This window comes from Microcebus murinus, chromosome X (assembly GCF_040939455.1).
Source record: "Microcebus murinus isolate Inina chromosome X, M.murinus_Inina_mat1.0, whole genome shotgun sequence".
Taxonomy (NCBI): Eukaryota; Metazoa; Chordata; class Mammalia; order Primates; family Cheirogaleidae; genus Microcebus; species Microcebus murinus.
In genome coordinates, this window is record NC_134136.1 from 89,524,373 (window position 1) to 89,537,208 (window position 12,836).

At 42.1% G+C, this 12,836-nt stretch overlaps 1 protein-coding gene across 2 annotated transcripts in view; it reads left to right on the forward strand.

Annotated features, from left to right (window-relative positions):
* The window catches only part of EGFL6 (EGF like domain multiple 6), a 58,993-nt gene that overhangs the window by 23,714 nt on the left and 22,443 nt on the right, over positions 1-12,836 (forward strand). For both annotated transcript variants that reach the window (XM_075999298.1, XM_012784813.2), the window contains exons 3-6: positions 1,977-2,069; positions 6,832-6,951; positions 10,032-10,151; positions 12,025-12,159. In XM_075999298.1, coding sequence (XP_075855413.1) covers positions 1,977-2,069; positions 6,832-6,951; positions 10,032-10,151; positions 12,025-12,159 — 468 coding nt within the window. The remainder of the gene's footprint in view (positions 1-1,976; positions 2,070-6,831; positions 6,952-10,031; positions 10,152-12,024; positions 12,160-12,836) is intronic.

Genomic DNA, 12,836 nt, shown 5'->3' on the forward strand with positions numbered 1-12,836 from the left:
GTTGAGCACAGGTTCACAGGAGGCTGGAAAAAAATCTGTGAAGGCTTCTAGAAGAAAATGTCATGCAAGGTGGTTCTTGAAAAACGGGGAGGAGATTCACCACTAGAGGGTTGGGGAAGGGTACCCAAGTAACAAGAGGTAGGAAGAGGCAGAAAGCAAAGGGTAGGTCTAGAGAACAGCAGTTGGTCTATTTTGGCTACAGTGTTGTCTATATCAAGGGAGGCTGGAAAAGAAGGTGGAGGCCAGATCGTGTTGAGTTTAGATTGGTTATGATACCTGTACTGTATTCAGGAGGCAACAGTGATTACATGATGATCTCTGTGTAAAGTGTGGCATGATCAGAGCTATGCTTTTGGAATATCAGTTTGATGTCATATCTGACATTAAGTTTCCTAGAAGCAGAGCATGAAAGGGAGATTCTTGTACAAATATTCCATCAGGGGTGGTCTTAGGCATCTGCAAGGGAGTGGAGCTGCAGAAAAAGAAGCGAGGCAGACACATGCTTTCAAGAGAAGTCTAGCTTCAGCCTGATTCCACAGGGACCTCTAGAGTATTGATTGCACCGCAGAGTTTTTCTTGCCAAGAAACAAGGCACTAGGCTGTTAGTAGACCCTGCACCAGTGGGGCACCATCATAGGCCATGGTGGGGAAAGCAGGGAGAGGGAGGGTTTGGCATAATTTCCCAGATATCTGTGAGCAAGGCAGTTTCCATTAGCTAGATAAATATTTGTGCAATGAACAAATTAGAAACAGATATAGGATGCTGTAACTGATTGACTTGGAAATAAGAAAAAAGAGAGATGACTGAGATTTTGAGTCCAGGTACCTGGGAAAGGAATGGTGACATTAACAAAAAAATAGGGTTTGGGGTTGTAGGGAAAGATACTGGGATCTTTGGGACCCAGCTTGCTTAGAGGTGGCCCTAGTATGAGCCATAGGAATAGACAGATGGATAAGTAACCAGCATTGCCAGGCAGTTGCTGTGTCCTACTTTCATTCTATGGCAATTTCCTGAGCTCCTACTAGATGCAGAAACAGCTGAGAGACCTCAATACCCTGCAAGCCTCCTTTCTCTCTCATTTGTTATTTTTTCTCCTTCTCCCCTTCTTCTCTTAGGGTTTTTCCCATTTTCCTTTCTTCCTATCTACTGCTTTTTCCTCCATATCTCCTCCCTGTGAGCTGGACTCAAACTGTCTATCACCTTTGACTATTTTTTTTTCTTGCCCCCAACCCAGTCAGCTACAACATCCTATCCCTATTTTTTCTCCCACTACTTTATTCATTGAAAAATATTTATCGAGTGCCAACTTTGTGTCAGGTGTTGGAATGCAGAAGTGAACAAAACCAAAAAACAAATCCTGCCTTTTGTCATGGTTTCTCACGCCTCCATCATCATCATCATCATCACATCATGATGCTTTTAGTCCCCATCCTTAGGGCTACAGGTAGCGCCTTCGCACTTCCAATCTGTTGAGTCTCACTGATAATGCCCAGCATTAAAAAAGTTTTGATCATCCAAAAGGAAAATAGAGAAAATATGGGGGAGACACAAAGAGGCAAGAGACAGAAAGAAGGGAAGGGGGCTGGGCACTTGCCCCAGGCTTACTCTGGAGCCTCTTCCAGTGCAAACATTATACTTTTATTAAATGTTTTGTGTTTACATGAAAACTGGCTGACTGCAGGGTGGGAAGCCTTATATTTCTTTGAATCCCACTGGAGGTGTGGCAGTGCTGACCAAAGTCATAACAAACTTGCGTGCAATGGGTGCAGAGGGCAGGGGGGGGGGATCTTGTTCACAAACAAAATACTTTCTGGAATCTGAAAGTTGAAAACAGACTAGAGAGGAGGCAGATCATCCTCTGCGAGTCCCCATGGAGTTCTCTGCCATACGGAAGGTGACTGCATTCGAAGTGCATGCATTTCACTGAGCTAACTACTCTGATCTTTGATCATCAAGACATTTTTTCCTTTCACAGCTACGTGTGAGCCTGGATGCAAGTTTGGCGAATGTGTGGGACCAAACAAATGCAGATGCTTTCCAGGATACACGGGGAAAACATGCAGTCAAGGTCAGTACGATAGCCCAGGTTAGATCATTGCAGTGGTGCTGGTAACACAACATGGTGCGCAGGATTTCTTAGGTTTTTTAAAGTCAAATCTTCAAATGAAGATGATTTCAGGACAAGATTTTTCATTTCATATCTTTTTTTTTTTTTTTTTGAAACAGAGTCTCACTCTTACCTGGGTTAGAGTGCCATGGCATCAGTCTAGCTCACAGCAGCCTCAAACTCCTGGGCTCAAGCAATCCTCCTGCCTCAGCCTCCCGAGTAGCTGGGACTACAGTTGTGCACCACCATGCCCGGCTAATTTTTTATATATATTTTTAATTGGTTAATTAATTTCTTTCTATTTTTAGTAGAGATGGGGTCTCACTCTTGCTCAGGCTGGTCTCGAACTCCTGACCTTGAGCAATCCTCCCACCTTGGCCTCCCAGAGTGCTAGGATTACAGGTGTGAGCCACTGTGCCTGGCCCAGGACAAGATTTTTCAGTCTCTTCTTGAAAAATGTGAAAAGTCTGATGTTTTTGTCAAGATGCCCAATGAAAGGCCTTTTTTCCCCAAACACAAAATTTTATTGTGTTTTTTAAACTACCTACACAATAACATTTTAATTTTAAAAAGCCCAATAGTACAAAAGAATATAAATTAAAAATGAGTCTCCACCCCTAATCCTTACTATAATTTTGTCATAGATATTCAAAGTCCTTTTCTATGATAGTACAAACATAAGTATTTCTCATGGGCATCTTTATATGTCAGCACACACAGAGCTACCATATACTTATAAGGCTGTATCCTAGTCCCTAGTGTGAATACTTTTATCCTTTATGCAAAAAAATACTTTATTTAAACACTATTGTTTATATTGTCTCCAATTTTTTGCCATTACAAACAGTGCTAAATAAAACATCATTCTAGGAATATCCTTGCACTCTTCAGTATTTTTTAGGATAAATATCTAAAAATGTAACTGTTGGATTGAATGATATGTATGTTTTTATCGAAATTGATATATTTTAAAAGACAACTTAAGACTTTTGTCATAGACTATTTATCAGAAGACATTAAAGAATTTATTTATAATATCTAGAACAGTGGTTCTCAACATGGGTGATTTTGACCCCCAGGAAGAGTTGCCAAATAAAATGCAGATACACAGTTAAATTTAAATATCAGATAAACAACAAATAATTTTATATTATACATACGTTCCAAATATTATATGGGACGTTAAAAGTATTAGTCATTTATCTTATCTAAACTTCAAATTTAACTGGGAATCTTATATTTTTATGTGCTAAATGTGGGAGCTTTACCCCAAGGGACATCTGGCAGTGTCTGAGGACATTTGTAAGGTGTGCTACTGGTGTCTAGTGCATAGAGACCAAGGATGCTGCTAAACATCCTACAATGCACAAGATAGCCCCCCAAACAAAGAATGTTCCAGCACCAAACATCACTAGTACTGAGGTTGAGAAACCCTGCTCTAAATATGGTGAATAAAAATACCTCATTGGTACAAGGGTGATTTCGCCACCCAGGGGACACTTGGCAATATCTATAGACAATTTGGGTTGTCACAAGTGGGTGTGGGAGGTCCTACTGGCATCTAGTGGATGAATCCCAGGGGTGCTGCTAAACACCCTACAATGTACAGAACAGCCCCCACAACAAATAATGATCTAGCTCAAAGTATCAACAGAGGTTGAGAAATCCTGGCATGAAGAAACCTGCAATAATTAAGAAAGGGTCCCCAGTCCTATAATGAAATTGAGCAAAGAGCAGGAAACCCATTTCAGCTGTCCTTAAGAAAGGCTGCCAGGGTTCTAGAAAAGGGGAGAATGAAGTTTCAGAGAAGGCCAGGGACCCACTCCACTCTGCCATTCCCAGCCCTTGTTGCCAAGCCCAGAGGTTAGCCCCATACGCTGAAATAGCCATTTTTCGAACTGCTTGCTAGCCCTGCAGTCTTGGGGAAGAGTATCTGAATCTCTTATTTCCTACCACCAACATACAGGCCAGGGCCCCGAAGGTTCTTCTTAGAATTGCATCCAACTTCTTGAGAGAGGAGTGTCAAGAATCATGCTCTCATAAGTAATAATTCAGCTGTACCCTTTACAGAGGTTTTACACCAGAAAGCTTGTTTTTCTGTGTGTTTTGGATTCTGTACCAAGATACCTACTCAAGGGATTTAGAATGGAGACAATATTTTTCATGCTAGTTCTTAAGTCCCAGTAAAATATTAACGTTGAGGGAGTGATCCAGTTGGCTCCAGTTTTGGGGCTGTCTGTCTTGCACCTCCTCCGCAGACTCCCTGCCCGGTGGCAGCCTGATCAAAGTCCACATACATCCATTAATGGCAATAGGCCTCAGGCCACAACTGTTGTCTTCCCAAAATGCTCCTTCCAAGTAAGTCACCTCTGAGTTAGGGCCAAGTGATGGGGTGTTCCTGGGTGTCCCATTATGTCCAATCAGCATTTCTCAGTTGCCCCCTTTGAAGCCATCAGAATCTGTAAGGGAAATGGTAGGGTAGAGAGGACAGGCAATAGACTGAAGGGTTTCAAATGTCCAGCTAAGGCCTTGGAAAATCCCCACATAAGGATTTTTTCAGAGGCAAAAGCAGCCACTTCTTTTTTTTTTTTTTTTTTTTTTTTTGAGACAGAGTCTCACTTTGTTGCCCAGGCTAGAGTGAGTGCCGTGGCGTCAGCCTAGCTCACAGCAACCTCAAACTCCTAGGCTCAAGCGATCCTCCTGCCTCAGCCTCCCGAGTAGCTGGGACTACAGGCATGCGCCACCATGCCCGGCTAATTTTTTGTATATATTTTTAGTTGGCCAATTAATTTCTTTCCATTTATAGTAGAGACGGGGTCTCGCTCTTGCTCAGGCTGGTTTCGAACTCCTGACCTCGAGCAATCCGCCCGCCTCGGCCTCCCAGAGAGCTAGGATTACAGGCGTGAGCCACCACGCCTGGCCTGCCACTTCTTATTTTCAAAAATGTTGCCAGACCAGGCCCGGTGGCTCACGCCTGTAATCCTAGCACTCTGGGAAGCTGCAGGGTGGATCACTCAAGGTCAGGAATTCGAAACCAGCCTGAGCAAGAGCGAGACCCTTGTCTCTACTAAAAATAAAAAGAAATTAATTGGCCAACTAAAAATATATAGAAAAAATTAGCCGGGCATGGTGGTGCATGCCTGTAGTCCCAGCTACTCAGGAGGCTGAGGCAAGAGGATTGCTTGAGCCCAGGAGTTTGAGGTTGCTGTGAGCTAGGCTGACGCCACGGCAATCTAGCCCAGGAAACAAACTGAGACTCTGTCTCAAAAGAAAAAAAAAAGGATGCTGCCATGCTGAATTTTCTCATCTTACATGGAATTTGGTGGTGGTTTTCTCTTTTCTCTGTCTTCCTTGGGGGAGTTCAGATAGGAGGCCCCCATATGACCACATTTCCAGAGACAAGATTCTCAATCCACCATCCCTTTTAAAGTTTTATTTTCCTTCTGTATCATTTTCTATTTTCATAAAACTATTATTTATTCTTAATCATTAATTTTTTCAAGAAAACACTGCAAAGCACAGAGAAGAAAGTCATCCTCGAGCTTACTACCTGAAGATAACCATTAGTAACGTTTCGAGAATATCTTCCTGGGCTTTTTTCTATGCAACTATTTTTTTTATAAATTTGCAATCAATCTGTTATGTAATTTTGTAACCTTTTATCACTTAATATCCCACAAACATCTTTATACGGGATTAAATATTGTCCTCCATCTTCCCCGCCAATAGCTGCCCGACAGAGCTCCCTCTAGAAGGATGTGAGCCAAGGTAACGTGGCCCAAGCAGGGGCCACTAGAAATAATAACTGAAAAGAGGCTGTGCTGGTGGCATCTGCCATAGGCTGCTTGGGATAACATAAAAGGCAGAAATATCTACATTTTCTATTTCTAACTTTTGTTCAAGTAATGTACACATAAAATTGTGCATATATAAAAAACACACAGCTCAGTGAATTTTCCCAAGCACCCATTAACAAGTATCGAGATCAAAAAACAAATACTTAGCCCCCCAGAAGACCCCTCATGCCCCTGGTGTCCACTCCCACCCCCAAAAAAAGAACCATACCTTGATCTCTTATATCACAGACTAGCTGTGCCTGTTTTTTAGCTTTGTCTAAATGGACTCATATGGTGTGTAGTTGCTTGTGTCCAGCTTCTTCCACTCAATATCATCATTTATGAGATGCATCCATTGTTGTCTGAAGTTGTAGTTTGTTCAGTCTCATGGCAGTATAGTATTCCATTGTGTGAATATACAAGTTGTTTCTCAAGCCTTCTGTTAGGAGGTATTTGGATTAATTCCAGTTTGGGGCTAATCTTAGATTAGTGCTATTATGATCGTTTTAGTATGTGTCTTGGGATTTTCTTTTGTGTGTGCGTGTGTGTTTGGAGCACAAATCCATGTTTCTTTCTGTTGGGTACGTACCCAGGACTGGAATTGTTAGGTCATGGGTATGTCCATATATAGCTTTGATAGATTCAGCCAAGCAGTTTTCCAAAATGTTTGTGCCAATTTACATCCTCCCAGTGGCATATGATTATTCCGTTTGCTCCATATTCTCACCAGTCCTTCAAAATACAATTTTAAGGTCAGAGAGGAGGCAAGTAAGTGGTGGGGTCCAGGAGAGCCAAGCCAGTTGTCCTTCCTAAGATCGAGGTCTGATACTGCCCGCTGGTGTTTCCCAACTCAGTTAATCGTCCCTGCTTTCTGACTGCCCCTGCAGACGTGAACGAGTGTGGACTGAAGCCCCGGCCGTGCCAGCACCGATGCGTGAACACCCATGGCAGCTTCAAGTGCTTGTGCCTCAGTGGCCACATGCTGATGCCAGATGCCACCTGCGAGAGTAAGTTTCAACAGCTACGCTGCTCTCGGTCAACGTGTGAGGCTTGGCTTTTGCAGTGTAATGCTTGGGAAAAAGCTGGCTCAAGTGATTTTTTTTAAAAAAGATCTCTAATATTGCCCCAGGCTAAAACACTTTTGGGCATTTGCTTTTTAAAAATATATATATGGTAAAATACATATAACATGAAATTCACCATCTTTTTTCTTTTTTATTTTTTGAGACAGAGTCTCGCTTTGTTGCCTAGGCTAGAGTGAGTGCCGTGCATCAGCCTAGCTCACAGCAACCTCAAACTCCTGGGCTCAAGCAATCCTCCTGCCTCAGCCTCCCAAGCACCTGGGACCACAGGCATGTGCCATCATGCCCGGCTGATTTTTCCTATATGTATTAGTTGGCCAATTAATTTCTTTCTATTTATAGTAGAGATGGAGTCTTGCTCTTGCTCAGGCTGGTTTCGAACTCCTGACCTTGAGCAATTCACCCACCTCGGCCTCCCAGAGTGCTAGGATTACTACAGGCGTGAGCCACCGCGCCCCGCCGAAATTCACTATCTTTACCGTTTTGAAATGTACAATTCAGTGTCATTTAGCACTTTCACAATGTTGCACCACCCTCACCACTATCAAGTTCCAGAACATCTTCATCCTCCCAAAAGGAAACCAGACCCATTAGCAGTCACTCCTCATTCCCCTTCCTCCAGCCCCTGGCGACCACTAATCTACTTTCTGTCTCCATGGATTTGCCTGTTCTAGACACTTACTTTATAAATAAAAAGACTAACGGGGGGGGAATAAATTATCTGCATCTGCATCTCTACATATGTGGGGACGTGTTGGATTTCTTCATGAAAATAAGCACGTTGAATAAAATAAGCGTATTGTTTTAGGGAGGTGATACATTTAAATTCCATCTCGGGACATCAGTTCTTCCCACCAGCTACCTTTCTCATGCCCCTTGCCCCACTCCCAAAGATTAGTGACGCTGGTTGGAAACATATTCCGACTCACTCACATTCCTGAAAAGAAAAGCCCTTCTGTGATAAAGAAATACTCATGTCCTGTGGGAGGGTGAGAGTCTACATCCATTCATTTATTGAGAGGGAAAGCTTTTCAGGTTTTATGTTGCCGCTGAAAGGCAAATCCATCCTCCCTGCCTGCCTTCCCTCCTCCCCTCTTCCCTCCTCATCTCTCTTTCCTCCACCCTGCAGCCCCTGACACCTCGAGCCTGTGCCTTCAGCCAGCTTCCTGTAGTTGTGGGGTCGCGTGGATTCCCCAGCCCATCCTTGACTTTCTCAAAGTTTTAATATCTCGCCTGGGGCATGGCTCCCTGCTCCTCAGATTTTTCCTTGTCCTGTCTCCTCCCTGGCCAAGTGTCCCAACACCTCTGGTCATTGAGATCTTCCATTAGCAAGCAAGCCCGAGAGATAAAGCAGGCATTTGAGGGGCTTTATTAAAAAAAATCCTTATTATTATAAATTAAACAGAAACCCACGTGAAACCAATGCATAATTTAATGAATTCTTATAAGTCAAGCACCCTTGTAACCGCCACCAAATAGAACTTTGCCAGAACTTCCTCCCTCCAGCCCTCCCTAAAAGGGACCCTCTATCTAGGCTTTTATAGTAATCACTTCAAGGTTTTCAAAAGATAGACTCTAATGGATATTTCTGAAACATTCCATGAAGGGCCAATCAGTGCCAAAAAAGATATCTTTCCTCAAATAAAAAGATAGAATTAGGTTAATTTTGAAGATGAATTTTAAAAGAAGACAACTAAAGAGAAAAGAAGAAAGAAGTGATGCAACCATGGGTAGGGGGTTGTTACATTACACTGGATCTTTTATCCCTGTACCCTCTTTCTAGTTCTATATATCTAGTGGTTACCTGTGCCTCCCTGTTTATAGCTCAAAGACTCCTCTCCTGGGTGCTGATTTGATTTCACCTGGCCCCTTGGATCTCTTTGTCCAGCTTGGTGACTGGCATGTTGTGGAGGGGGCAGAGGGAGGGAGTATATCCACTGTCCCCTCTGTTGTGAACATTGGGATGGAACCATATGAGTTCTTACCCCCATACATATTATGATCCACACATACTGGCCCCCTGCTAAGGAAATGCATTTTTATAAGATAAGTTATGTTTAGCGACAAGTGACAGGAAAATCCAACTAGATTCTGTTATTTATTTAAAAAAGCTGGAGGCAAGCAGTTCCAGAGCATCTCAAGAAGGACTCAGTCTTTGCCATCATTCATTGAGACATCATTATTCTCATGCTTGTAGACTCATAGTCACAATACGGCTGCCCCAGCTCCAGATATCACACACACATAGAAAGTAGACAAAACCAAGGGGGTAGGGGTGATGCTAATGAACTAATGCCTGTTTCATGCTTGATCCCTTTTATCAGCAACATCTTTTCCAGAAGCCCCATTCCTTCCAGTGGACTTACCTTTATATTTCTTTGGCCACACTGGGTCACATGGCTATTCCTTGCTGCAAGGGAGGCTGGGAAAAAGACAAGTATCTAGCTTTCCAGCCTCAATGGTGGGAATGGCAAGAGAAAAGGAGGATCAGAATGGCTTGCAGGCAGCTGATTAGCTATATCTGCCACATGATTTAGTACCAACACTTAAAACTCCAAGTTTCATGACTCAAGTGGTCATCACTGAGGCTAGATATCCGTGGAAAGATCTCTGGAATGGATTATTTTACCCTAATTACTCAGGTTGTTAATCTACATCATGGGTTCCATTTTCAACCTATAGAGGCTAGTCAGGTGACATAAAGGAGTGACTAGAGCATACACAAGAGGAGAGAGATGCAGTCTGAGGGGTGCATGCCCTACCCAAAGATGATCCATTTCAATGCAGTGGCCCACAAAACAGACTATGGGTGACATTGAGCCCAGGGGCCATCAAGATGCCACCCCAGTCCAGATTCCTTTTGGCTGTCCGTTTGGAACTCAGATAATGAAAATTGTCCTGTAATGCCATTCTACCTATTCTATTTAATGTCCCAGAATTCAGAGATAGTTTCTTAGTGCTTTTTATCTCTGGAGGGAAAGGCTAATGCATGTCTCCTTTTTCAGACTCTAGGACATGTGCCACAACAAACTGCCAGTACGGCTGTGAAGACACAGAGGAAGGGCCACGGTGTCTGTGTCCAGCCCGGGGACTCCACTTGGCCCCAAATGGGAGAGCCTGTGAAGGTAGAACGGCCGGAATCGCCTCCACTCTTCATCCTCATCCTCCTGTGACTCCACTTTACTGAACTCCTTTTTTCATTCATCACGATCAGCTTGTTGACCAGACATTACAAACTTCTAAAAGTACAGATTTATGTCCATTTCTGAGACGATGTCTTTAGCCACATATGCTCTAGACATACTTTGGGATGCTAAAAAGAACATTTCTCTATTATTTTGGATTATCTAATGCCATAGTGGAAAAAGGATAAATTTATTTTAGTATATTTACCTTAAACATTTTACTTCAATTACTATCCAATAGAAACTATACTACTTATAGGTTGTCATTTAATGAGTAGAATTTTCAGTCAAGGTGCTGGATGTTTATTTATCCTAAATGTATACAATGTCATAAACTGCATTTAGAAGCTCAGCCAAATAGGTCCTAAGCGAGTTAAACACTTACTTAAAAATATATATGTAAATTAAAACTTTGTTTCTACTCTTTGAGAGTATTTGAAGATTTAATTAGGTTCACAGGGTTTAGTACTCTTTAGAATAATGAGATTTATATGACAAGGCTAATTCTTGACCAAACTGAATCCAAATTTCCACCCACCTCTTTGATTTGTTGGGTGCCATTTTCATTGGAAGGGAAAGATGACATGCATGAAAGTGATCACTGAAAAATAACTTCAGTCAACCCAACACTTATTTGTTATTTTAAGAGTGAAACAGGAACAATAAGCCAGCACCAACTGGCATGTTTAACCACAGGTCCAAAAGAACAACATAACATCTATTTGATTTGACATCTGAAAGTGGAAGCAAAGCCTGGATGTCACTGGATTGATCAGCATAGCTGTCAGCCCCTCTGTACCCTGACTTCCAATGGTAGCAAAGGAACACACCTATTGTTGGCTAAAATTATGTCATTACGAAGCTACACCTGACCCACAACGTATGCATAAGTGCACCCCGACATGACCACATTTCTGTGATTTGAGTCAATATCGCAGAAGCCTTGGAGGATCTTACTAATGAAATAACTCTTTTGTAAAATGCGAATTTTAAATGTCTATGTATTTGGTTTAAATGTCTATGTATTTGGTTTGCTTAAAAATACAGCTCTCTGGATCTATTTTCAAAAGTTGTATGTTATACCGTGTACATAGCTGGGGAAAATATTCACTCAGCACACATGTAACATACAAGTGCCAAGTGCTAGACATACACTTTCTACCCCAGAAGAGCCAGGGCCTAACAGGAGAGAAGATGTGAATATAAGTAGTGACATTATAACAAGCTAATGCCTCTTTTTAAAAAAAGGGATGGGGGTGGGGGTGGGGGTGGGGGCGGTGGCTCACGCTTGTAATCCTAGCACTCTGGAAGGCCAAGGTGGGCGGATTGTTCGAGGTCAGGAGTTCGAAACCAGCCTGAGCAAGACCCTATCTCTACTAACAATAGAAACTAATTGACCAACTAGAAATATATATACAAAAAATTAGCCAGGCACAGTGGCGCATGCCTATAGTCCTAACTACTTTGGGAGGCTGAGGCAGGAGGATTGCCTGAGCCCAGGAGTTTGAGATTGCTCTGAGCTAGGCTGACACCATGACACTCACTCTAGCCTGGGCAACAAAGTGAGACTCTGTCTCAAAAAAAAAAAAAAAAAAGGTATAAAATGATATAAATACATAAAAGGAAATGCTGTGTGTGGGCCTGGGTGGGCAGATCTAGAACACTTCCCAGAGGCTATGGTGTTGGCACCAATACAATCTAATCCATTTTCAGGTAAAGAAATTGTGCATGTGTGTGTGCATAATGTATCATATATGCATGCAGATGGCTACTTTTCTTGCTGTCACCAACACCTTTTGGTTCTGCACCCTAGATATTGATGAATGCGTTTCTGGTAAAGCCGTGTGTCCCTACAATCGAAGATGTGTGAACACATTTGGAAGCTACTACTGCAAATGTCACATTGGTTTCGAACTGCAATATATCAATGGCCGATATGACTGTGTAGGTAAGATTCGGCAGTATCTTGTCCTTTTTTTTCCTCTCCCCACCAAACCTATGGGTTTTCTCTGCAGATATTTTGGTGTCAATTCAATCTATTAGTTGAAGAATCTACTGAACTGACCAGCTTAACAACACAGAAAAGGTTTTGTTTGTTTGTTTGTTTGTTTGTTTTTTTAGTCTCTGGCATTTAGGGAACTCCAGTGACCTCAATTATGAAGCCAGGACAATAACGATTTAAAATAACGAATATAGCTCTCTTATGGAGATGAATATCTCAGGCTGATTTTTGTGTGTTTTTTTTTTTAATTTGGTTTTTGTTTTGTTTATATTTTTGGTTTTATCTCCAGGTACACATCTAAAAATGGGAATAATAAAGCAGTATTTATATTTGATTAAAGGAAGAATAGCAAGGCCTATCTAATATTGATCTCAGGGGTCTGTTCATAACAGTTTCCATCAGGGGTGACTATAGAAAAATGTATGAAGGAGATGAAGGCACATGCTCTTTCCTCCTTAGCCCTTTCATAGTTCTAGGTCCAAAAAAAAGGTTCCCTTCCGTGATCACCAAAATCACTGTCTGTTAAGACTCTAGTACCAGTCAGCTATTGGCCTAATTTGTGTGAGATAAAATGTTTTATCACTCAGTGAAGGCATTCAAGTCTCAGTGAGCAAGTGGGTAGG